Source organism: Alosa alosa, chromosome 5, assembly GCF_017589495.1.
Source record: "Alosa alosa isolate M-15738 ecotype Scorff River chromosome 5, AALO_Geno_1.1, whole genome shotgun sequence".
Lineage (NCBI taxonomy): Eukaryota > Metazoa > Chordata > Actinopteri > Clupeiformes > Clupeidae > Alosa > Alosa alosa.
This window is the reverse complement of record NC_063193.1, coordinates 13,078,394-13,105,893: the sequence shown is the minus strand read 5'-3', so window position 1 is coordinate 13,105,893 and position 27,500 is coordinate 13,078,394. Positions and strand designations below refer to the sequence as shown.

At 43.7% G+C, this 27,500-nt stretch overlaps 1 protein-coding gene across 1 annotated transcript in view; it reads right to left on the bottom strand.

Annotated features, from left to right (window-relative positions):
* Positions 1–27,500, bottom strand: part of rimbp2b (RIMS binding protein 2b) — a 134,724-nt gene that overhangs the window by 33,213 nt on the left and 74,011 nt on the right. The window contains 6 exon segments of the mRNA XM_048243226.1: positions 1,212–1,416; positions 3,696–3,716; positions 4,409–4,459; positions 5,946–6,050; positions 10,297–10,419; positions 16,634–16,723. Coding sequence (XP_048099183.1) covers positions 1,212–1,416; positions 3,696–3,716; positions 4,409–4,459; positions 5,946–6,050; positions 10,297–10,419; positions 16,634–16,723 — 595 coding nt within the window.

Sequence of the window (27,500 nt, the reverse complement as noted above, 5' to 3'; positions counted from 1 at the left end):
ACTATTCGTCTAGACTTTTACAACCTCAACACATAAGGATCCTTTATAAAATGATGCTGCCAGGGGTTTTAAATCATTAACCTGCTCTCTCACGTCTGAGTGGTATGAAGAATGGGCCTTTCTCTTGGGTACAACGTGACAGCACATTATTGGTTGACCTGCTTCATCCAACCCAACACAAGTGTTTCTGTTGAGGTGATTTCCATTTTTCGCCCGCCAACATCGCACATTAAAACCGTGCCCATGAATCAGCTGAGATGGGAAGAGGTGTCATGTTATGATCGATTGTTTCATTACCGGGACCAGCATGCCTGCTCGTAATCAGTTGGCATACTCCGACACTGTCCCTCCCTCCTGTCTTCCTTGTCAAGCCCCGTGTCTTAAGGCACCTGGATTTCCTCAGTTTTACGAGTCATTTTTCAAGATTTTTCAATAAACCTCACACCATCATTCTTCCACTTCCCGTTTTTTTAATGTTTGATATTAACTTAGCAGAGGATATCATGTTGTTGTGGCGTCGTCAGGGAAGAGCCTCTTGACTCGGAGGGTTTTCCCTTGAGGTGAAATGCAATAGTCACTGCAGTTACACACTACATCGAGCTGCAGAGATAATTACCTGTCAAACGTGGACTTCCTGGTGAAATACACAACCGCAAACTAGGCTAGAGGGCACTCTTGGATTATATCACTTCACAGAGAGGCTGCCCAATGCCCAGATAAAATAAAACCCACTTGGAGAGACAAAGGCCAACACTGATATGGCCGCAACCTACTTAGTACAAGTGACATGTATGGTGCTATCGTTTTGATTGGATGCAATAAAAAAAAAGATTGCTTTCCTCCTCGATTCAGTTAACTCGCAATGTGCTTGCATGCAGAGGATGTCCTACTGGCACGTGCATTGATTTGCTCTTTGAATGTCAACATGCTAGAAAAAAAATTCAATGCTCAATTATTTCTCAATTTAATTGTTCAGAGTCAAAATGCTATGGACAGTGATGTCAAAAAAGGGAGATAACATAAGCTTAATCACAATGACATGAATCCTAGAGCAATGCTATATTTTGCAAACGTAGGTAGGTATTTAGGTATTTATAGATATATCACATTTTTCATGCACACACAAAGTCACAACATCGAAAATTAAGACATGATAAACAATAACATTTTTTAAAAATCCATAAGTTAGGATGGGTGTTACAGGCACAGACCTTTACCACCTGGAGCAGCAAGTCCATTGAGGAGCTGGGACAGGGTCTTGTTGGGTGACCCTGGCGGCTCGCCCCCAGTTAGAGAGCTCGTGCTGAGGATGTCAAACTTCCCCGCCGTCAGTCGGAATTTCTCCAGCTCTTTGGACAGGAGGTTGAACTGCTCACTCTGATTCCGACATTTCTCCTCCAAGTCTCGCACTTTGGCCTGGAGAGACAAGCATATAGAGAAAGAGAGAGAGCAAAATAGAGGGAGAAAGAAAGGGAGGAAGAGAAAAGAGAGAGAGAGAGAGAGAGGACAAAACCATTACACAGCGTACATCGTGAAAAAAAGCTACCATGAACATAAACTGTACTCATTTGTTAAACTATCTGTTCCAAAAATGTAATCTTAATTGCTTGCTTTACTTTCACATGTACTCCACTAAGAAACACAAGACAAAAAAAGAGCTTTCCGCGCCAACAGCTACAGATTAGCTCATCTTGGCTAACACATCTAAATACAAATACAGATGTACATGCAAGTCTAGCCACTACCACACGTCACCTAGAGAGTAGCCTCTTGCTAAGAGGAGATGGACCGTACGGTATGCATACCAAAAACCACACTGTGTTCAACGTGCGTGGAATTCTCCTCGGCTTCAATGCCAGAGATACAGACATAAAATAAAGGCAAGAATCAGGGGGTGAGTTCAGAGGCACAGGGGGGAAGAAAGAGATCATAACAGAGTGTGAAAGACACTGATAAACCATGCAGCCAGGTTGGAGATAGAGGATGTGATATGGCTTCTGCCAAATCTCCCCTGTATCAGAAAAAAAGCAAAACCTAGCAAACATAAAATGTAACACCACACATGTCAACACGGACATGAAACACTTTGTCGTTAAAGACAATAAACATTTGAGCTATCATCTGCTGCATAGCTTAAGGTTTCATAAACCGTGTGAGAAATGAAACAAGACTAAACCTAATGGCACATTTACATAGGCTTTATGACAAGTCATAAGGCCATAAGACACAATGAGACACACACGCTGTCTCGTGCAGCGTGGGCCACAAGGGAGTTGGGGTGGACAGACGACGGACACAGTTAAGGAAGCGTACATGTTTGGGGGTGGACATTCTACTAGGGCATGGATGGGAGAGTGGTGTGACACTGGGGGTCTAAAGTAGTCCATTTTCAAGTCAACACACCAGTTGATTTGAACCCTTCTTTAGACTGCGAGGTGTGTGTGTGTGTGTGTGTGTGTGTGTGTGTGTGTGTGTGTGTGTGTGTGTGTGTGTGTGTATGTGTGTTTATGTACAGTAAGAACATTGGTACCCATGACCAACAGTAAACTGACAGTGCACGCTTATACAAGTTCCCAACAGCTTACAGAATAATGATTTAGGTTCTGAGAATGCTCCTTCAACACCACTTGTTATCTCTGCATTCTGAATGGGTACATTTGTGAGTTAGTAGTTAGTAGTAGTCAAGGGTGGCACTCTGTACGTCAAATGTCAATATCTGAAAACTCAGCCGGTGGTTGTTTTGATTGTGATTTCAGAAACTGCTTAAATAGAGATGGCAACTGTAGGAAGGCTCTGGGATGGCTTTCGAGCAGGTTTCAACATTGTCTGTAAACCTTAAAAATGAACATCTGTTCAGCTTGTGTGAATAAAACTACAAAACTCTGACATCGTCATATAAATATTGTTTTCCTTCACTGATACTGTCAGAATCTCTGAGATATCTGTCCTTAATACAGAAGCCTTATTTAAACAAAAGCCTGTTCATTGGCTTGTGCATTACTATGTTATGTCAAATCATGAAGTCTTAATTGGTGCTAATGGAAGACAGGTCACGATGAAGCTTGTGTGTATTTACTAGGTATATACCGTAACACAGACCTCATTCCACATTACTGTGATGAATGTTGACCCAAACTGCCCTGGCTTCAAGAAATCTGAGATTTCATGTATCATATGTACCAGACACTAGCTGATACAAACCATGGCATCAGATAATCTGGGGCCATTCAAGTTTCCTCTTAAAAAAAATATATTTTTGCATCTTTTGCTGAGCATTTATGTACTACCTAATATGACGACATGTGAAGTACTGTAGATCACAAGACTGGCCATCTGTCCAGAGTGGCTAAGCAGGGATAAGCTTGAGTGTATGTCAACATAGTTACGGGCGTCTGCTTAGAAATATTTACCATGTCACTCTGGAGGCATCTAATACTATTTATTGCATAACAAAGCTGGCTTCAGTTCTTGACATTGCAAATGAAATAGAATGTTGGTATAAATTGGGATTCTGTTTTGAATGTCAGGCGGTTGCTTGCTGGAATAATAACTCAATAGAAAAAGATATTGGCGCCACAGATGTGTGTCAGCAATTTAAAGAAGTTTGGAAGAAGAAGAAGGAGGAGGATGATGTGTGGGTGGAAGAATGGAATGGAATGGAAGGATGGGAGTATGTGTAAGGGAAAATATAATACCTGCATGCTGTCCAAGTGGTTCTGTGTATGCAGAAAATATAAATAAATCAACACATCAACCAAATAGAGGCAACGCTCACACGCAAACCTACACACACACACTCAAATACTCCCCATCAATAACACAGAGACCAGGAATGACACAAAACAATACGAGATAAACACTTTGGACTTAAGTCCAGAATAAAAGCAAATGTTTCTGTATTAATAGAAAACAGAGCAGTTCACAACTAAAAGCACATACAGACGTTATAACCAAGCTATCATTCTTGAACTAAAATCCAGTAATGAGAAAGAGAACTGTAATAAATGTAACAGCCAGAAATATTTTACAGTCCTGCCTCCAGTCAGAAACTGTCTGAAGTGATGTGATTCAGCAAGATCAGGCTACATCACACTCAATCCCGGCTCTCCAAATAAGTTTTCATTAGAGGAGACTTCAGAGTGAGATCCATCTGTGCTGTATGCTGAGATGGGCTGAGATGCGATGGGGGAGGGGGCATTTAAACAGCCCGTGCTTGACGGCTGCTTAGTGTGAATGGATGAGGTGGAGGATGTTTTCATCATTCTTAGTTTGGATTCTACAGTTATGGAACTTAAAATAAAATGCACAAACAAAAAAACACATGTATACACAGACACAAGCACACACAGACACTCTCTCTCTCTCTTTCTTTCTCTTCCTTCCTCTCTCTCTTTTCTCTCTCTCTTACCTCTAACAGATGGACAGCGCCTTCATGTTCCTTTTGAGCCTCAACCTGAGCCTGAAACACAGACGAGCATTAGGCTACCGCATGACACCAGGTGCTGCTCAGCTCCCCCTCATGATTAAAACATCAACCCAACAGAAACCACACAGTTGTCAGTAGTTTGTAACTAATGTAACAGAAGATAAGAAGTCATAAAAGTCTTCACAGATCTCAAAAGGAGAGACTAATTGAACCTAAAAGGCAAGGGTTTGTTGTGATTAGTCTAATCAAAGTGCAGCCTTTGCTTTCTTGGGATGGAGTGTTCAGATATGAGTGTTCTCTGTGTGTTTGCTTTCTTGGGATGGAGTGTTTCAGACATGAGTGTTCTCTGTGTGTTGTTAGCAGAAGGAGAAATGGCAGCGCTACACGAAGCTGTTTATTCAACGTGACGGCGAGCATCTGTTGGGAGGGCGCTTTGGTTCCACGCGGATGAGGAAACATCTGTGGAGCTGTGTCTTTTACGGCTCTACGTCACAAGACATTAACCCTTAAAGGTGTAGGTTTTTGAAGTTCCGCAACAATTGAAGGTTCTAAAATTCTATGTTGAATTCAATGAACCCAGATATTCTTTAGAATGTTAATTTCCCAACATTCCCGTCACACCGGTGTGACGGTACTCCTTTAAGGGTTAAAGACAAAAACACAGAAGCCTCGGAACAAAAAGAACATTTCCCCGCTAAACTACACTTGCAGAGTCATTCTCTCCCTCTCTCTCTCTCTCTCACTCTCTCTTTCCCTCACAGATATACATCCACACACACATACTCATACTTTAGACATACTGTAGACATGCATGCTCACAGGCAGCAATCTGTCGTGACTTATAACCCATTGGTACGTAGAAGGGGCAGGAATGTCATTTAGTGAACATCGTTTAAAAATGTCACAGCGCAAGTGGCGAAGAGATAGGGAGGGGTGACAAGTGCCAATTTGTGTCACCGTGGAGACACCGCCTGCCCTCAGTCGGGAGGCTTTGCTGTAATTGCCGCGTTGCTTTATCTCCGCCTCGTCCTGTCATAGGAAGTGTGACGGGACATCGACTCTGCATCTGCATTTATTCCCAGAATTTATTTCTTTATTTACATGTGCTGTTTACTTGGGCATGCAGTTGGAAATGTCACATCTGATGATGGCCTCTTTTCATCTCGCAGCCTTTTCATTAGGCTCACGCTCAGGCAAGGAGCTTTACCTCCGTCTTGGAAGGTGTGTTGGCAAACATGCCAATCCACAGCATGTCTAATTCCCAATTCATTTATCATAGTCTCCCGGAGTTGCTTTCAAATGCATCTGCCATCCTCTTTCTTTCGGAGAGAGCGTTAATACCCGACTGTGCTTGTCTGCTCTGTGATTCACAGTATAAAAAGCAGGGGATGTCCCACAGCCTAGCTGTAGCGAAGATTAAATCAACGCTTGGAGATCTAATGACATACATTGGCCAGGGTCAAGTTGAGTACCTTTTCTTAACCTTTCTTTGACCTCTTCCTCTCCCTTCCCCACTCACCTTCTGCAGAAGGTCGATCTCCTGCTGCTTGGCATTGAGCACGGCCAGGGCTTGTTCATGCTCCAACTCTAGCTGCTGCCGCCGCTCTGCAGCCTCTCGCATATGCTGCAGTTACACACACACACACACACACACACACACACACACACACACACACACACACACACACACACACACACATGTGCACAAACGGCCACACACACACACACACACACACACACACAAACACACACACATAACCATACATATAGTGCACAAAAGGGAGTGGGGGGGTGGGGTAAGGTTGATGGGAAAGTGGATGGAGACAGAAGGCAAGTTGACAGAGAATGAAAGTGAGATGAAGATGGAGGAGATGGAGGAGGAGGAATGAGGGGACAGAAATCAACAGAGTAGGCAGAGAGACATGGTCAGAGGGGGAGATAGACCACACCCAAGAAAAAAAGAAAGGGGGATAGAGAAGAAGAAAGAGAAGGAACAGATATGGTGAGAACGGGAGAAGAAATTAGACATGACAAGTTGTGGAAAGTGAAGAGACAGCAAACATGCATGACAGGAAGAAGCCAAACAAAACACACACAGAAATAAATAAGAAGGTGAGAAAGAGAGGTGGAGAAAGGGGAAGAAAGACAAAACAACAGCAGCAATTAGTAAAGAACACATGTACTATTCCCATCTTCTGCCACCACAGCATCATATAACCAGCCCTGTCCACAACCCCTTACTTCATGAACATCATCTACATTAGCACAGATAACTGCATTTCGTCGTCTCTGTCCTTGTGCTCTGCACAATGACAATACATTTGAATTTAATCTAAACACTCTTTGAGCATTGGTGAGAGCATTGAAATCAATAACACCTGGCTATATGTATGATGAAGAGCTACTATATGATTACTCATACTGAAGCTCCTTCTCATATCATAATTATTGCTAAACTTATTACTGAAGAGAATAAAATGCTGTCGTTTGTGAGTGTTGTTACTGTAAATGTAGCCTACAGCTTAAAGAGGAGGGTGGGAGAAGGCAGATGATATGTTGCTGTCACTCAAAATCAGATGCAGTAAATTGCAAACGCCACGCTCCCACTTTGAAGCTTGCTTCACCTCATTAGGTAAAAGCATCATCAGCATCATCAGCCAATCAGAGAAGCCATGTCCAATAACAAAGAGTGAGGGGAATTTAAAAAAAGAAGCGTTTTCCTTATAGCAAGAGTTGGCTTAGCGAGATCAACACAGCTGATCAGGTATCCGCTGATCAGGTGTCCATCCTGTATATGAAAGAGTGGCTGAACACCACAGTGAGATCAATAATCAGTGCCCATTCCTCACTCCCCCCACAAACAGCACGCATGCCCCCCCCTCACCTGGTAGCATCCCAAAAGGCCAAACAGACAGACAGGGGTTAGATGCAAAGCGTCTCTCTTGACCTTAAGCTGAGGTGATTACACAACAGTGCACTTCACTCTCCCTGCATTAAGGTTAGAGGTTAGTGAGGAGAAAACAGACTGGCTTGGTTATGTAAAGAAGAAAGGGAGATGCATCCAAAAGTAGAGGAGAAAACCTTCCCTGAGATGTAAACATAACAACAGGAAGAGACATGACCTGTTTTTTTTTTTTTATTCACTCACATCAACAAGACACACTCTGGGCCTGTAGCGGATGGCCTTAAACCATGATGATGGTTCAAAAGTATATTAATGTGGTTGAAATCCACTCAAAGAGCAGCCTAATCTTGAGAGAATCTGACTGTGATCCTATGTTAATCTGGACAAGATCCAGTCTAAAATAGGTTATTATCTGCAAATGGGCTCGACATGAAAGGCAGATAAAGCAGTAGGTAACTATAGGGAATTGAACATGAACAAACTGCTGTCACTGCATAGAAGTATGTGAATTTGCAGTATATCAAAACAGTAAACTTTTTTCTTTTAATTCCACAACTATGTTTAAAATATGTGGCCATACTGTATGGTTAAAAAGAACAATTCTCTTCTGTTTGTTTGCAGGTCAGCTACACATCATTACCTAAATTAAAGTTGTCTGTTAATACAAAGAGATGGACATTGCGGTGTAGATAGAGAACTGTTTATTGTGTCTGACTAGAGACCACAGGTCTCATTCCTGAAGGGAGATGACCCTGTTAAACCCAGATGATTGACACTACTATTAAAGTATCATGCGTATTGCACATTATATCTATTACACTACTGATTCATTTAATTTGACTTAAGTTTTGAGAGACAGAGGCTGGCAACATCAAGGTTTGCAGTTCGATTCCTAGGGAGCTCATATCCTAATATAAATGTACTTCTTTCCTGTTCTGCCAGCCATTTTGGATAAAGTGTCTGGTAAATAAATTAACGTCAGCATAAATCAGTGCCTCCACTGAAGGATCTCTACCCAGTGCAACAACGGTGTGACACCCCATCGCCACAATAAGTGATAACCGACTCTCCTGATAGTAGCTGACAGTGGAGCGGATCAGAGCCAAACATGGGTCACCCCTGGGCCACATCTGGCCCAGTGTCTGCTCCTTACTGTCTCCCTAATCAAGGCCTGGAATGACACGCAGCTATGTGTATTTGGACACTTGAGCAGTCATTTTCTCCACTCTTCATGGGTTAGTGAAGGAAAGGAACATCTCATCTCATCTTATCACGATCACCATGCACAGCCACATTCCTGAGTGAGCACCCGCACTCCAGCCAGGCAATCATTCATGTCAATCATCAGTGAGTGACACATAGAGGCAGCCTGTGGTGGACACCATCGCTCGCAGGAGGTGGGAGAAAAGAGAAAGAAAGTAATAAACAGGCATTCAGACGACCAATTGAAGGAGGCCTGGTCCCTGAGAGATGTACAGTAAGAGAGTACCTTATGGGTTTAAAATTGAACTGGGCAGTTCAAAGAGAAGGGAGGGTTAAGGTGAATGAGAGTCGACTGGTCTGGATTTCTCGGCTGCTTTTAGATCCGGTAGAAGGACCAGCCACAGGAACTAAGAAACAATATACATCTTGACAGACATCATGAGAGAGGGGGGTGGGGGAGACAGAGAGAGGGTGAATGAGAAAGGACAGAGGATAAAAAGGACCACATTTATACATAAGGGTCTTCGCTGCCTGTAATTGACAGAATGTTGATAGATCAGATACCTGGTAAAATGTCAGATATTATGGGATACACTCTTAAAACTAATGTGTTGAAAACAACACAAGTTGCGTTGTTTTTAACACATATCTGAGTCCAGATAGGAACAACACACTTTGTGTTGTTTCCAACACATTCATTTTAAGAGTGTGGAGATGTTAAGCTAAAGCATACTACAAGTAGACTTTGTGCATTCCCCCACCTCCAGCTCTCTCTCCCTCTTTCTCTCACACATACAAAGACAGGTTTTTCTTTTCTTCAAACAATATTTCCAGCTATGAAAAGATTTATATTCTCAATCTGTTTCCCATCTATTTCCTTGGACTTCACATCTTTTCACTGTACTCACCCTTCTAAATGCTTCTGACAAAAAGATCACTGATCATAGAACTCTTTCTCTGTGTGTGTGCCTGTCTGCCGTTGACCACTGATGACACAGAAGATTGTTGAATTAAATTACCGAATCCTCCTAACTGAGCGTTTTGTAAAGCATTGTACTTTGTGCATTGCGTTGCGTTGGAGATAAGGGAGCGTTCCTCTGCCCTTGGTGTTCTGCATCAGCTAACCAAAATGCTGATGCTTATTAAAACCTATCACAGTATACTACAGAACAGAGTGTGGTTTCTTCAATGAGCTGTGTTGTTCTTTCATGAAACTGAAAATCTGAAAAATAGAGGTATTTATCCATACAAACATTCTACTGCCTTCCACTGGCCTGTCAAGCAGATTGTATTATAGCGCATCCTGGTCTGACTCATGTTGTTCTCCTTGCCCTTTGCTTCAGAACATCTCATCTTTAACACCCTGACTGTTGACCTGGCGTACCTCAGCACGCTCTCCACTTCTTTCAACGCTCCCCCTGCGGTAACCCCTCCTGTGGCATGTGTGTGTGTGTGTGTGTGTGTGTGTGTGTGTGTGTGTGTGTGTGTGTGTGTGTGTGTGTGTGTGTGTGTGTGTGTGTGTGTGTGTGTCTGTGTGTGTCTGTGTGTGTGTGTGTGTGTCTGTGTGTGTGTGTGTGTGTGTGTGTGTGTGTGTGTGTGTGTGTGTGTGTGTGTGTGTGTGTGTGTCTGTGTGTGTGTGTGTGTGTGTGTGTGTGTGTGTGTGTGTGTGTGTGTGTGTGTGTGTGTGTGTGTGTGTGTGTGTGTGTGTGTGTGGTGACAGCTGTATGACCATCAGTCCGGCCCGGTGCGAGTGCCCTCTCACCTTCAGCACCTGCTCTAGGTTCTCCAGTTTGCCTTGGAGCTGGGTCCTCTCCCGCAGGGCGCAATCTCTCTCCTGAGTCACAGTGTATAGGGTTTCGCACAGCAGCTCATAGTCTGTCTTCACCTGTGGAGAGAGAGGAGGAGGAGGAGGAGGAGGAGGGGGAGGAAGAGGAAGAGGAAGAGGAGGAGGAGGAGGAGGATGGGGGAGTGATGAGGTGCGAAGGAGAAACAGAAATGTGATGAAAGGAGAGAGCAAGAAAGATAGAGAGAGAGAAGGGGTTGAGAGATGAGATGAAACATGGTTAAAGAGAGACAGAGAGAGAGAGATAGAGACAGGTAGGAAGAGGAGAAGAAAATGTGAAGAATGGAGAGAGTGAGGGGGAGAAGAAAATAAAGGATAGGGGGTGGGGGAGTGTGAAGGGGAAGGAGAAACAAGAGAAAGAGTGAGTTATCACCATCTGGTCATGGGTGCCCTTCTGCTGAGGGGTACAGGACGGGTGTGTCTGGGTCAGGAAGTTTAACATAGTGCAGGACATCGAGCTGCTCAGAACATAATTACAACATCAGGACCCTCCTCAAGAACGTGGGTTCCTACGGTGGGCCGCAGGGGTCAGTTCACATACTGCGTGACATGCGCTAGATACTGCTGACCAGCAAAATGGAGTCCCGCCACCGAGCCTCTGGCAGAACTGCTGATGACAGGCATAATGATGCATTGTCCTCGCAGTGAAACTCACTGCTGTTCAAATAATTGAACTGTAACGTAATGTTGAGTAAGTTTGAACAGAGCTTTTGGGGTTGTAGCATTCATTTTTTGGACAGTGGTTGTTGTCATGTGCATTGTCATTAGTTAATGTGTTTTATATATTTCTATGTTATATATATATATATACACACAAATATATAAAAACACATTAACTATGACATTTACATTAAATGAGCAGTGTCTTGGTCTGAAACTAAAAAGTTAACAATCTAAAAGGCATGCAAAACCTTGCAAATACCAACAACAGTACAGCTCACAGTGACATTTTCACAGGGTGGTTTCTGCAGAGGCTAGACAACAGGGGCCATATTCACAAAGCCTTTTATCTTACCACTAGGAGTACTCCTAAATCACACTAAAAGATTTTAGCTAGGAGTTTTCTCTTAAAAGTTATTCACAAAGCCTTTCAGACCTACTCTTAGTAAGGAAAAATGACAACCTAAACTAAGAGTGAGTCTTCGTTGCTATGGATGACGCCATTATGCACGAAGCTTGACTGAAGTGACCACCTTGATTGGCTGATGATTGTAACGCTGAATGATTCCAAACACCTCCCCACGATGATGAGTGACAGGTGACAGGTCTGAGAATGTGTGCGCTACACAAGTAGTGCGAAGGATGGAAAATGATGAATAACTGAATAAAAAAGCCTAGCCTACAGTAAATGAATAAAGAGTAAGGCAAAACAAATAGCCTAGTAGCCTAATGAAACATAGGCCTACGGATTGATGCAGTAGGCTATCATTGCAACATTATTAAATTAATCTGTCACCATATGCTACGTTTGCAAAGAGGAGAACATTTTAATTTGATTCACAATGAAACGTTACATTTAATTTACATGTTAACAATAAGTAGTTTTGGTTGTTGTTGGTGGCGCTATTAAGGCCCCTTTTATGAATGCAAAATTGTTCCCTCGCGATTGAAGCTCCTGTTGTCAAATAGGCATTTCAAAACATCGCCATGTGAAATGCCACAGAAAGCTGTTTGTGAATAGGTCTTAGTGAGTTAGGAGTCTTCTCGACTTCTTTTAAGCTGTCCCAGACTTAGGTGCTACTTTTAGGTCTAAAATGCTTCGTGAATTACGTTTAGTGACAAAAAATAGGATTCCTAAAGTTAGAGTGACACCATTATTTTTAGGGAGTTGCTCCTAAATTCGCCACTTAGGAGCTACTTTTAGCCTTAAAATTCTTTGTGAATACGGCCCCAGAGCTACAAGGCATAGCATCAATGTCTAGTGGCCACTGAAAATGTATTTGGAACCATTGATCATCCATCTAAACGAAATTCAAGTGATCCCAAAAATAGGTCTATAAATGTGGCTAAAAGTGCAATATGACTGATATTATGTGTAAAATGTAGTTTTGCATATTGATTTATATAATGCTCTAAGCTATAATATGTAAGACAAGGTACTCAAGTACCCAGTTATTGAGTTGTAATCTATCTTAGCTTCTCAATCTACTCAAGGCAGCCTGCTCAACAAGCTTCACTTTCAGAAGGCTTTGATGATTTGTGCTCTTAAATATAGCTTTTTAGGGCACCACAATACAAAAATCCGATCCTGGACGCCAGCCAACCTTAGCCCCACCCACAACATTTGAGGTCGGGAAGTTCGGTCTGGACTGGTTCCATTGTGGAGCAACTATGCCCGAACCAGAGCTGATTGGACCAATCAAATTGGGCTCTGTACGGTGATGGACAGGTGAGCAACAGTGCTTCAACTATCATATCATCTGAGCACGCTTAGGTTGATCATATCATCTGAGCACGCTTACAGTAGGTTGGCCATTTTGTTGCTCAGGGGCCGTATTCACAAAGAATTTTAAGGCTAAAAGTAGCTCATAAGTGGCGAATTTAGGAGCAACTCCTAAAAATAATGGGCGTGTCACTCCTAACTTTAGGACTCCTAATTTTTTTCACTAAAAGTAATTCACAAAGCATTTTAGACCTAAAAAGTAGCACCTAAGTCTGGGACAGCTTAAAAGAAGTCGAGAGGACTCTAACTCGCTAAGACCTATTCACAAACCCTTTTGTGGCATTTCACGCCGCAATGTTTTGAAATGCGTGCTGCTACAGGGAGCTTCCAATCATGAGGGAACAATTTTGCATTGTAGGCAAAAAAGGGATGCAATAACGCCACCGACAACAACCAAAACTACTCATTGTGAACATGTAAATTAAATGTAACATTTCATTGTGAATCAAATTAAAATGTTCTCCTCTTTGTAAACGTGGGCATTGGCTATGGTGACAGGTTAATTTAATAATGTTGCAAAGATACTGCATCAATCCGCATTATTCATTAGGCTACTAGGCTATTTGTTTTGCCTTACTCTTTATTCATTTAGGCTAGGCCTTTTTATTCAGTTCAGTTTATTCATCATCTTCCGTCCTTCGCACTACCTGTGTAGCGCACGCATTCTCAGACCTGTCACCTGTCATCATCATCGTAAGGGAGGTGTTTGGAATCATGCCCGCGTTACAATCATCAGCCAATCAAGGTGGTCACTTCAGTCAAGCTCGTGCATGAGTAATGACGTCATCCATAGCAACGAAGGCTCACTCTTAATTTAGGAGTTGTCATTTTTCCTTACTAAAAGTAGGTCTGAAAGGCTTTGTGAATAACATTTAAGAGAAAACTCCTAGCTAAAATCTTTTAGTGTGATTTAGGAGTACTCCTAGTGGTAAGATAAAAGGCTTTGTGAATACGGCCCCTGATTGGTTAGGTCTATCCAATTGAGTGCAAAGGCATTTCCCCCCCTGAAACACGCCCCATGATTACATCCCAATCGAGCAGTATCAGACTCATATTGTGACTAGAATTTGAGTCTGATGTCAGGCTACAAAAATCCTTCATTGAAAAAATAAATAAATGTGCATTTTTAAAAATGAAGCTTCAACTTGAATGGGAGCATTGTTGTTGTGCACCTGTTTCCTTTGGCTGATGGGCAGTATTTAGATGCAGCGTTTCTGCTTGTGAATACTGAATAACAGACCTTGGATTTGTTAAACTGAAACGAGAGAGGGAGAGAGGCAGAGAGAGAGAGAGAGAAAGAAAGAGAGAAAGAGAGTAGGCAGCTCTCCAGCACATAATAATTGAATTGTCTGATCACTGGAAATGAAATGGAACTGAACCAAAACACTCGGCCGCCTCTTAAGTCCCTCACAATCTGACACGACAACGAGTCCTCATAGCACAATGGTCCCAGCAAAAACGCCATCGCAGAATTAATGGAAAACACACACTCCCTTGTCGAGAAGTTTTTAAGAGGTTGTTTTAAAGGTGTTCAGGGACAACAACACTAGTGCAACGCAAGCAGATATCTCTGCTCTCAGCTAATTTCCCTCTCTCTGTGTCGCTCTGTCTCTCTCTTCCTCTCTGCTTCCTTTTCTCTCTGCATGCATTCATAAATGACTAATGAGAATGGTGAGATCCAGTTCAGCACCAGTGACAACAGCGTCTGACGGCAAACTTTGTCCAAGGCGGCCCACTTCAGTCTGCCTCTCTCAGCAGGGGGCTTGCATGACGCCAGACAGACAGAACCAAACGATCATCGGCTCCAAAGGGGAGAGCATTGAGATACAAAAAGACAGAACCAAAATAATCATCAGCTCCAGAGGGGTGAACATGAAGATGCAATGAGACAGAACCAAACGAGGGCAGAGCAGAAGTGCTTGTTCTGTCCCAGACAGAACCAAATGAGCATGGATGTAATGAGACAGCAAGGATTGTTTAAACATAGGAGCAGGTGAGGAAAACATTACAGCAGGAAAAACAAATGCGGAAGAAGAAAATAGTAAGCCACAGTTTTCAAGTGCAGACTCTTCTAGTAATGTCTGCCCAAGGACATCATCTAAAACATCTAAAACCAGATCAAAATTAGAAGTCAAAAAGTAAAACAATAGTTCAGCATAAGACTATTGGATAGAGCTTGTTGAAGTGCTGAGACATAGCAAATGCAGCACTAAGAAAACCTGACTATCCTCAGAGTGATTTAATGATAATTCTGGGGGCTGGCCATATGTGATCGCATATACCATTTTGGTGGAGAATTATAAAGATATCAGGTCTTGTGATGTGTACAGGATGGTCAGTTTTCATCCAGAGTGGCAACCCCTTTGGTATTTCTAAGGAGCATCCACTAACAGAAGAGGGATAAAGAAGAAACAGAACCTGGCCTCTCATAAGCCCAGAAGAGTGATGAAGAAGGGAGGAGTAAGGAGAGGACGACAGGAGGAAGGCAGTTATATGCTTCAGGGCGGGCAATTGGTGAGGGAGGATAATATCCGCTCAGCTGTCTGCACGGCACGCTCATATCCACCACTGTGATCAGCCCACTGCTTGGAGAGCCCCAACACAAGGAAGAATAGTCACATATGGGTAAACACACACACACACACACACACACACACACACACACACACACACACACACACACACACATTACACACATACACACACTCAGAAACTCAGACACATCCATTCAGACATATACTATGTTCTGCTCAAACCTACCAGAAAGGAAAAGGCATAATATGTCATGCACACATTCAAAGAAAGACACATAGAGTATATGTCCCGGTGGAGCTGATATTGCATGTGTGTGTTTTTCGATGTGTGTGTTTCTTTGTTTTTTTCGATGTGTGTTGCACATGCAAGTTTGCATATTGCTATGTGTATGTGAGCATGTGTGTGTGTTTCTATTTGTGTGTGTGTGTGTGTGTGTGTGTGTGTGTGTGTGTGTGTGTGTGTGTGTGTGTGTGTGTGTGTGTGTGTGTGTGTCTGTGATCCCGCTGTATTGGTGTGTGTTGTAGCCATGGGGAGAGAGGCTCTGTGGCGCTGAGGGAGATGTGGGACAGTGATAGCTGGCGCAGCCGCCTCCCTGAGCCCCTAATCTGTGGGAGAGATAAACCCATTCATCTCCTGGGCAAGAGTGGGCCGCCACCACCGCGTCACCACCTCACCCACCACCTGCCACCACAAAGCGCTCTTCAGACCCACCAGAGACCCACAGAAACTCATCTCATCACGGCAGCATCGAGAGGGAGAGAGAGAAGGAGCGACAGAGAGAGAAAGTGAAAGAGAGGGAGAGAGAGAGAGAGAGAGAGAGACAGAGAGAGAGAAGGAGTGACAGAGAGAGACAGAGAGAAAGAGAGAGAGAGAAAGATAGATGGAACATGAGGAGAGGAGAGAGAGAGGGGAAAGACAATGGAAGGCTCAAGGCCAATTCTATTTATGAGAAAGAATCACTCTCTTCCTCACAAGTGACAAAAACAGGAAAATAATACATTAACTGTGCCTCTCTGCACAAGAAACTCGAACAGAAAATACAGGAAAAGCAAATGTGCTGCTGGCTGTGTCTATGCATGGGTGCATGCAAGTATGTGTGTTCAGTGAGGCTGTGTGTGTGTGTGTGTGTGTGTGTGTGTGTGTGTGTGTGTGTGTGTGTGTGTGTGTGTGTGTGTGTGTGTGTGTGTGTGTGTGTGTGTGAGAGTGTGTGTGTGTGTGTGTGTCGTGTTTGTCTGTGTGTGTGTGTGCACGCATGCCATAGTGGATTATTTTGCTCACCTGCTCATATTGTGCTGCCTTCTTGGTATTAGTGAACAACTGCACACTTAGACGAGCCTTTTCCTCAAGAACATCTTGAAGCTCGCTCTCCTGTGAAAGAGGAAACATAAACACCACTGAAATTGTATACACACACACACACACACACACACACACACCACTAACATTAACACCCATGACCAATCATATACACACACAAGGACAGACAGAGTCGTTACTCTCTCTCTCTCTCTCTCTCTCTCTCTCTCACACACACACACACACACACACACACACACACACACACACAGACAGAGAAGCCTTGAGCCCTTACACCACTCTTACACACCACTCTTGTCCACCCTTCTAATACTTCACCAAAATGTCATGGTAACCTGTTTCAAACGCTCACACAACTCCAGTTTAAATTCAGGCAGTCACTGGCTGATGTGCAGCGTAACAGGCAAAACCAGCAAAAAGGAGAGAATCAGAGAAAAACAGAGCTAACTACAGAGAGAACGAGAGAGGGAGGGAGGGAGGGGTGCGCTTAGATTCTCTGCAGAAACCATGTTTTTTGGAGCATGATTCAGTGAGTGTGGAGATGGTGAGAGGCTGTGCATAATTCATCATGTAGAGCCAGCTGCTGGCTAGAGAGAAAGAGAGAGAGAGAGAGAGAAAGAGAGTTTGTGAGAGGAAGAGATAAGACAGAGAGAGAGAGAGAGAGAGAGAGAGAGAGAGTTTGTGAGAGTGAAAGACAGGGGAGAGAAGCGTAAGAGGGAAAAGGAGAGAGAGAGAGAAGACGAGAAGAGGAAAGAGAGACAAAGAAATAGAAGAAAAAATGTCAAATAAAGCAAGAAGAGACATTGGCCTGTCTGTCCCAGAAAGACTGATATGGAGGACTCAAAGGTCTGTTATGAAGCCTGTTTAAAAATGTATATATCTGCCCATGACATTAGCTGATGATGATATCTAAACTTAGCTTATCTAAATGTATTTCTAACTGAGAGAGAAAGAATGTTTTTTCCCGGCCTTTAAATAGCATTGTTTAAATAGGCTAATGCTCCAAAACACTCATTAAGTAAGAACAAATTTACATACCCCTCCCAAAAACAACCCCTCTCAACCTCCCCACATTCCATTCCTCTTTTCTTCTGTATCTCCCATCCCTCTCTTCCTCCTTTCATCCTCGCTGCTTTTCCTTGTCTGCCAGGGGAAGATTAAAAACCATCCTTCATTGCAGAGGGGGAAAACTTAATTACATTCAATCAATATCCATGAGGCGTGCCGCAAACGCAATTCAGTGTGTCAACCGGAGAGCACAGTACTGTGTGTGTGTGTGTGTGTGTGTGTGTGTGTGTGTGTGTGTGTGTGTGTGTGTGTTTGTGTCTAGCATGTCTTCGGGAATGTGTTTTGAGTGTCAACTGCAGAGAACTGTTTCCCATAAAAACCTAAAGCCTGTTGTGTTCAAATGGAAAGTGTGTACTACAGTATGTGAGTGCATATGCATATGTGAGTGTGTGTGTGTGTGTGTGTGTGTGTGTGTGTCTGTGTGTGTGTGTGTGTGTGTGTGTGTGTGTGTGTGTGTGTGTGTGTGTGTGTGTGTGTGTGTGTGTGTCTGTGTGTGTGTGTGTGTGTGTGTGTGTGTGTGTGTTTGCGTGCATGTATGTTTATGCTGAAAGCTTAGGCATGCACTACTGCTATACCTAAGCGGGGACGCTGTCTAGTCTGAGAAAGAGAGAGATGGAGGGAGAGGGAAATTTACACACACACACACACACACACACACACATGCTCATGCACACACACACACACACACACACACACACACACACACACACACACACACACACACACACACACACACACACACACATGCTCATCACACACACACACACACACACACACACACACACACACACACACACACACACGCACTCATGCACATGTTCACTTCATCAAAGGGGCAGTATGACTTCCATTCTTCCATTCTAACCCATTCCCCCTCATTGAAGACACATTGTCATTTCAATGGGTGTCCGTTCCCGTCCGTCAATTCCAATCTCCCTGCGTTGAGCGTGTGATTGTATTGGCAATCCGCTCTAAGCACATTGATCCCAACCACGGGCACATAGAGATGAGAGGATTCAGGACAGAGAATGGAGAGACAGATGGAACAGAGAGATGAACATCTCTCCCTCTGTCTCCATTTACAGACTCTCTCTGTTCCTCTTCTCCCTCTCTCTATCTCTCTTTCTCTCTCTCTCTCTCTCTCTCTTTCAATTCAATTCAATTCAATTCAAGTGAGCTTTAGCATGACAAATATTTTTGCATTGCCAAAGCAGAACATTTAGACATACATTTAAATAGAGAATGCTTGGAATACAGTGCATGGCAAATAGATATGCATCCAAGATTAACATTAACACTGACATCTCTCTCTCTCTCTCTCTCTCTCTCTCTCTTTCTCCATTTTTCTTCCCCCTCTCTGAGTTTCTCATATCTCTCTCTCCCACTCTCTCTCTCTTTCTCTCTCCCACTCTCTCTCTGTCTCTTTGTCTTTCTATCTCAGTCTACTCCAAAGCACTGAGGCAGAGCAGAAGGGGCTTTCCTGGTGGCTAGCCCCACTGGATCTGGACCAGATGAGGGCCAGGTCTACGGCGGAGTCAGCAGCCACTGGGATAAGTGCAGAGCTTAACAAACAGAGCGGGAGGAGAGGAGAGGGAGGCCATCTCACTAGAGTGCAGGTCTGAAAGGAAAGTTTGAAATGAACAGCTGATCCCTGGTTGCAGGTGGCGATTGTTCAGTTGTCACACGCTGTTATTTTATCCCAACTCCATCAGCTCAAAGAGAGGTCTACTCTACAAAAAGAGCTCCAGTCGAAATAATAATAAAATAAATGGTCTGTTCTCTCTATTTCTCCCTGTCCAATAAGAGGTTCTCTGATGTTGTGATACGTACACACACACACACGGTCCTTGACATTATTCATTCATTCCAATCTTTCCTTTTAGCCTTCAAACTAAATTAAGGGCACTTTCATTCAAATAAATGATTACAGACTGTTTCTCTATAAATATTTTTATATATCACATATATAATGTGAATTTTGATTTAGATAGATAGATAGATAGATAGATAGATAGATAGATAGATAGATAGATAGATAGATACTCATCCCGAGGGAAATATAAAACTAGAATTCGATTGCTTTCTCAGTCTTAATATTTTCTAGAAGGCAAGTGGCTTCTTCCATTTTTAATCAATGGCCGCCCACAGTCCAGTGTGTCTAGCATCTCACTGCACTCATTAGACCGTTCAAATGGTGTGTGTGTGTGTGTGTGTGCACCTAAGTCTCTGTGTCTATGTTGAGTTTAATGTTGCTTATATCCAAGGTCATGGGAGTGATGGAAATGCATGTCAAGACACAGACAAATACACATACACACATACACACACACACACACACCCACACACACACACACACACACACACACACACACACACACACATACACACACACACACACACACACACACACACACATACACACACACATACACACATACACACACACATACACACACTCACACACACATGCACGCACACGCACATGCACCACCAATCGTGTGTAGGGATTAGATAAATTCTCACTGCCATCCCCAACCTACTGTGCAGGAACATATTCATTCACACATTCCACTGGTCTGTTTGATAACACCTGTCTCTCTCACTCTCTGTCCTGTGCACACCCATACACAAACAGAAACACACACCTTACCCGACTCTCTCCCTCTCCTAAAAATACACACACTTACATGAGCACACACACACACACACACACACACACACACACACACACACACACACACACACACACACACACACACACATACACAGACACACACACACACATACACACACACACACACACACACACACACCACCAATCGTGTGTAGGGATTAGATAAATTCTCACTGCCATCCCCAACCTACTGTGCAGGAACATATTCATTCACACATTCCACTGGTCTGTTTGATAACACCTGTCTCTCTCTCACTCTCTGTCCTGTGCACACCCATACAAACAGAAACACACACCTTACACTCTCTCCCTCTCCCTAAAAATAACACACAGCACACACACACACACACACACACACACACACACACACACACACACACACACACACACACACACACACACACACACACACACACACACACACACACACACACACACACACACACACACACACACAGACACACACACACACACACACACACACACACACACACACACACACACACACACACACACACACACACACACACACACACACACACACACACACACACACACACACACACACACACACACACACACACACACACACACACACACACACACACACACACACACACACACACAGACACATCAGTTGCAAGCAGACAGACAGACAGACAGAGAGAGAGAGAGAGAGAGAGAGAGAGAGAGAGAGAGTGCTTTGCATCAAACATCAGCCTTGATTTACAGATTTATCCTTTGCCTTCTTTTCTTTCACTTTCCCCCCCCTCTCTCTCTCTCCTTCCCTCTCCTCCATCTTCCCTCCTTCAGCACAAGCACAGACATTCTCTTATAAACAACCTTTCAAAGGTGTTCCACAGCCTCCCCTGTGTGTGTGTGTGTCTGCACCGTCTGTATCAGTTTGTCTGTGTCACTGTGAAATATCACCACAACACTGAGGTCTGTACGTGAGGAGATGGAATCCAATGAGCTTAGCTTGCCCAACAGCCAGGTGTTTAAGAGTACCTCCAGAAAACCACTGCCTTATGTCCTCTAGCAAACGCCATGAGACAGGATATTTAACATGTGCAACACAATATACCGGTAGAAACGTTACAACATAACTGGCTAATAGCAATATTCTTTTCAAACAAAAAGCGGACAGTATTTGGGTGGCTTGGCAGAATCTACTCTGACTCAAAAAGTAGTCTGTCAGCAAGGATTTTTGAGTCATAGAGATATTTTTTACTCCAATTCATTTGTCAACCTCACAGAAACGGTTATTGCTCAAGGACACTAGCTGCCTCAGAATAATTTTACTAAGGTCTTTTTTTTCAAAAGCTGTGGGTTCAGAATAATTTTACTGAGGTCTTTTTTTTTTCAAAAGCTGTGGGTTCAGTACCGATGGAAGGGTACTAGGGGACCACACAAATTGATCATAATGTATTTATGTACATAGGACTGTCCAATCTGTCTTTGATTAAAATAAAATATTACTGTAAGACTGCAAAACTAGACCCTCGACCATCTGCAGCATCAGTGCTTACCTAACCTCCTTACACCACCCCTGTTTAAGTGTGGTATCTTTCCATGACACCTTGACCACACCCTCCTGTTGCGTGTCCATACTGTTTATTCCAGTGTGCTGTTCATGTTCTCATTCTGTTCTTGCACTGCACTGGGCATGTTGGTGCAAACTGTCTAATGGCCATCTCCAAGGAAACAAACTGTCTGAGTAATATTGTGTATGTGTGTGTGTGTGTGTGTGTGTGTGTGTGTGTGGTGTGTGCGTCTGTGCATGCGTGCGTGTGTTTGTCTGTCCTCATCATGGATGGAGAGAGATATCGTATGCAAATGCAAATGAAGAAGAAACAGATGGTGGATGCCACAAAAACACTCGTTACATGAGACACTACAGCCAGCCAGCCTTATATGTGTCTGTGCATGTGTGTGTGTGTGTGTGTGTGTGTGTGTGTGTGTGTGTGTGTTTGTCATGATTATATGTTTCCACATTTCCATGTCTGTGCGTGGACGCCCATGAAGTGCGAGGCCGTCTGCCATGCTCCCTCTCCTCCACACAGTACCGAGCGTGCGTGTGGTGTGACAGGCGCAAGTAGTGAGGGTGATGTGATGGTGCGGGGGACAGGGAGAGTCCATATGAAACCCCTCTGCTGTGAGAGGCGTAAAGGTCAGAGTGCCAATTAGCTCAGTGGCTGCCTGAAGCATAATCTCAGGCACACCATTTAACATGATGTCTTAAATAAGAACCAAGATGGCCGACTGAGGGAGAGGAACGACAACACACAGGGAATGTGGAAGGAGGAAAGGGAACTGTGGTGATAAGAGGGAGAGAGACGTCTAGCAAGAGTGAAATAATTATTATGCAGTGAACTAGCGGCTAGCTGTGAGCTTACAGTAATGATTTTATACTCAACACTCCAAACAGACTGGGGGCAGTATATCAGAGTCTACTCTCAGAGTCTTGCTCTGGAAGAGGTTACCAACAATTTTGGTCAAGATGGTTGAGGTTAAAAGCTACATGTAGCATGAAAACATTTATATGTTTGATACCTATGTCTGTGTCACCATTAGTGTCTACATCAAAGTGACTAAAATGTTAACCTAGCTGAGGCAAATAGACCCATGTCGATCTTAATCTAAGAATTTAAGATTCTGAGCTAGCTGACAGACTAACCATTAAAGTTAGCCAGTTGCCTTGCTGCAAACTACAGGGTAGCCAAGATTTCTTGTTTTTTGTGACAGTGAATAAATATCGCCTCCAGGTCTACAGGGCATTTACATTTTTGACATTGCCTATAAATGTTATTTCTCTGTAATCTATTGGTAGTTTTGTTTGTTTGCTTGTTTTGTAACTAAGCTGATACCATATAGCTTCTGTACGTAAGCGGCAAGATGGCTGACTGGAGAAGAGGAGCAAAGTCACATGGGAAGGCTAAGAGAGCGATAAGAGCAACAGGTGACATCATACAGGAAAGAAGAGAAGAAAAGAGGAGAAAAATGGAGAGGGTAACAAAACAAAAGGGAGGATAAGGGAATATTGTCAAAGACAACGATTAGAGGAGAGGCAGAGGCCAGACACAGGGTAACAGAACAGCAGGGCGAGTGAGAGTGGGCACGGAGAAAAAGAGGATGGAGTGAGCACTGCACTCCTCCTCCAGCAGTTGTCCTCTGCACGACATGTCCTGTCTCTCCTGAGGCTTGTCAGCAGGGCAGCGCACCTTCACCATAGAGACGCACTTCAGTGGGAGAGCACGGGGACAGAACGCCACAACGCTGCTCTAATGGAGCATGCACTCAGAGTAGGGCACGCGCACACACACACGCGCGCGCACACACACACGCACGCACACACGCACACACACACACACACACACACACACTCACTCAAGCTATACACAAATGAGATTTACACAAGGTTTTGCTAACTAAACATACAACTCTCTCTCTCTCTCTCTCTCATTATCTTTCTCTCTCTCTTTCTCTTTCTCTCACAAACACACACTCAAGCTACACACACAAGATTTACACAATGTTTTGCTAGCTAAACATACACCTCTCTCTCTCTCTCTCTTACACACACACAACCACACACACACACACCACAGGAGGCCCATGGGCACCATAGTGCACATTCACATGCTTCAGCTCCCCCCGCAGCCTTTTAGGTAATTGAATTTGTCCCTCACAGCGCCCCGTAGATCTTCGTTAATAGCTGGTCCTTGAGGCTCTGACATGAGCCTGTGTGTCTATTACCAGCAGGACTGCTGTTATTTTTAAAGCAGAGCAGGCCAGATATAAAGACATACATTAATGAAATCAAGCCCATATGAATGGCTGTGCCACAAACAGAGCTCATGGCTTTGCAGCGTCAAGCTCCTCTATGCTCCCTTTAACTGAATCACCATGAGATTTAAAGTGTGTTTCAACCACATGTAAACAAACAGAATAAACATGCTGGCAATAGTTGCTGAAGTTGTCAAGCCTGTCTCCTGCAGATTCAACATATTTGTGTGTGGGTGTGTGGAGGGGTTGAGAGACAGAGACAGAGAGAGAGAGAAAGAGAGAGAGAGAGAGAGAGAGAGAGAGAGAGAGAGAGAGAGAGATGGATCTGTTTAGCACTCCTTTTAGTGTAGTTATAAAATGAGAACATGGCCCCTGTGGCTCTAATGGAGAATCCCAATGGAGAAGCGCAAACAGCTCACTCATCTCTCCCTCTCCTTGCCTGTTTCTCTCACCCTCATTTAGTCCCCCTCAGCCTTTCATTCTCTCCACCTCCATCCTCTGTTCCTCCCTCCATCTCCACTAGCCCACAATCCTCTTCTTTCTTCTCTCCCTCATTTTGGAGATATGTGCATCAGCACATTGGATGAGAGGGGGCAACCAGCAGCTGTTTCTAAATCCACATAATGAGGATCACAATAGACTACATTTATCCAGCCAGATACTAATAAAGGGGAACCCCTGAAACCAAACCAAAAACAACAACAAGAGAGTGTATAGGTGCTCTCTTTGCAATACACTTACCTAAACTTGTGGAACACTGAATAGAAGCCCTTTAATCCAAGCAATTTAATCCAATTTGGTTTAACTCTACTCAATTTAACATCCTTTATTTGTTGTATTTATCCAATATTATATATTGTGTAAGAATATGAAGCTCCAAAAATACAACAAAAAAAATCACATCATTTTAAAACAAATTTTGACAAAACCAATTTACTCTAATGAGCTTTAAACCCACATTTAGATCTGGGACTCTACAGTGGGGGAGGACACCAGATATCTGGCCTGTTGGCAGCTGGCTCTGAGAGTCCTAAACTGACCCTGGCCAAACCTGCTCCAGACTGAGCCTCTGATCTGAGTGTCCATTACCACAGTCTCACTACACCTGCCTTCTCACTAGAACCTTTTCTGCCTGGAGTCTGAGCTTCCCCACTGATCTCACCCATTCCCCCTCTCCTTCTCTCTCTCCTTCTCTCTCTCTCTTTCCCTGCGCTTTCACTGTTGAGCTGTGCAGTGTGCCTGCCCCCGTTCCTCCCTGAACAGTTATGTAAGTGGAGTGAGACTGTGTGTGTGTGTGTGTGTGTGTGTGTGTGTGTGTGTGTGAGAGAGAGAGTAAGGGGGTTAGGGCTCATTGACATTCAAAGCTCACACATTTTAATGTCTCTCAATGTATTACAGTGCTTTAACAGACTAAGGAGGGGGCACCCATTTTCAGGCGTCTGAACGACTGAACACAAATAAGGCAAAGTGCATCTGTTCTCATTGTTCCTGCTGTGGGTTGCTGTGTGTGCATCCCTCTCTATCCTACAACAGGAGGAGGTCTTCACCGGAAATACAAACACTCTGGTTTAGCCCAACCCACTGTGTAATATTTCATAATCAGCCTTCAAAATAAACAATAAACAATAAACAATAAACAATAAACAACAACAATAAACATGGATAGAGTATGGATAATAACATGTGATACAGCTAAACAGAAGCTGCATGTGAGCAGAGGAGCATGAGATTTGTGTTCGCAACTATTCTATACAGTCTATGGTTTGCACTCACGCATCTTTGTACGTGTGCATGCATGAGTGTGCATCTGTCTATGGGTGTTACCAAACGTGAATGTACTGTAAGCATCTGCTTTGATATGTGTTTAGAAGTGTTTGACATCTTTTTGAAAGTGTGTTGTATCTTAGTGCAACCAATTACATACACACACACACACACACACACACACACACACACATACAGACACACACACACACACACACACACACACACACACACACACACACACACACACAGTAACTACATGTGTAAGAGGAGGCTCTAAGGAAAGGGACCAGCTCTTCACAGCAGTCACAAAGCATTATCCTCTCTGTGTGAGCTGCATTTCACCCTCCTCTCTCTCTGTCCCTCTCTCTCTCTCTTTTTCTCTGTCCCTCTTTCTCTCTCTCTCCGCTCTCTCCATCCTCTCTCACTTTCGTCCCCTTTGTCTCCTGTGAGGGCCAGCGCTGCAGGCAGAGTGGCATTTCAGCTCTGTGCAGAGACAGGCAGAGACAGAGAGAGAGGGGGAGAGAGAGAGAGAGAGAGAGAGAGAGAGAGATGGAAGACTGAGAAACAAGCAGAGATAGATAGAACGACAGAAAGGAACACAGAGAGAGAGAGGGAGGAACAGACAGAGAGGGGGAGAGGGGGAGGAAAGAGACAGAAAGGAGAGGAGGAGTGTCTGCCCTTGTCAGGTGGAGGCCAGCCGGCATTCAGGTCAGAGGTCAACCACTGCCATGTGGAGAGAGGGTTGGGAGTGTCTGCCCAAATCTCAGCATGTGTGCTTGCGATACAGTACACATGTGTAACAGGGCTCAACGTTAACTTTTAAAAGTGGTTGCCAGGTTTTTGGTTGCCAAAGCCAACCAAATGTGGTTGTCACAGGGGCAACCAGGGGTTACGAACTAGTTGCCACTTGCAACATTTTGGTAACCAAGGGCAACCGGACAACCGTTAATGTCGAGCCCTGATGTGTAATCAGGCATACCAGAGAATACAGGCATGTAGGAGTGTTATACGGATCAGGCAAAAGTGTGAAAGTGGGGGATGGTGGCAACTCAGCAAGGTGTGGGGTTAAAGTAGGGTTAGATGTTCCAAAGCACATGTACTGTTTGTGTATGTGTTATTGGAGGGACTGTTGTGGTTATCATAAGACATGCCAGTGAATATATGCATGTAAGGTGCATGTTACTTGTGTATGAAGATGTGTAGATGTGTGGCATCCATGAACTCATAATGGTTCATTTTGTCATAACTCATGTTGAAGCCACCATTCATTTTTATATCACATAAGAAAAGACAGCTCACTAAAGACTGGCATTTGTACTGAAGTATCATATGAATAAGTTATAGCCTTGCCATAACACATCGTAACATCACAGCCACAGCTAATAGAAGATTTTAGTGCTTTCAGACTTGTGACTAATTATTCATTCACATCTGCCACCACTTTCTTGATCGTACAAGGAACATCACACTCCCCCCGTCAGAAACAATCCCGAGATCGGTATCTAATATTGTGTGACGGGTGAGAAATTCACA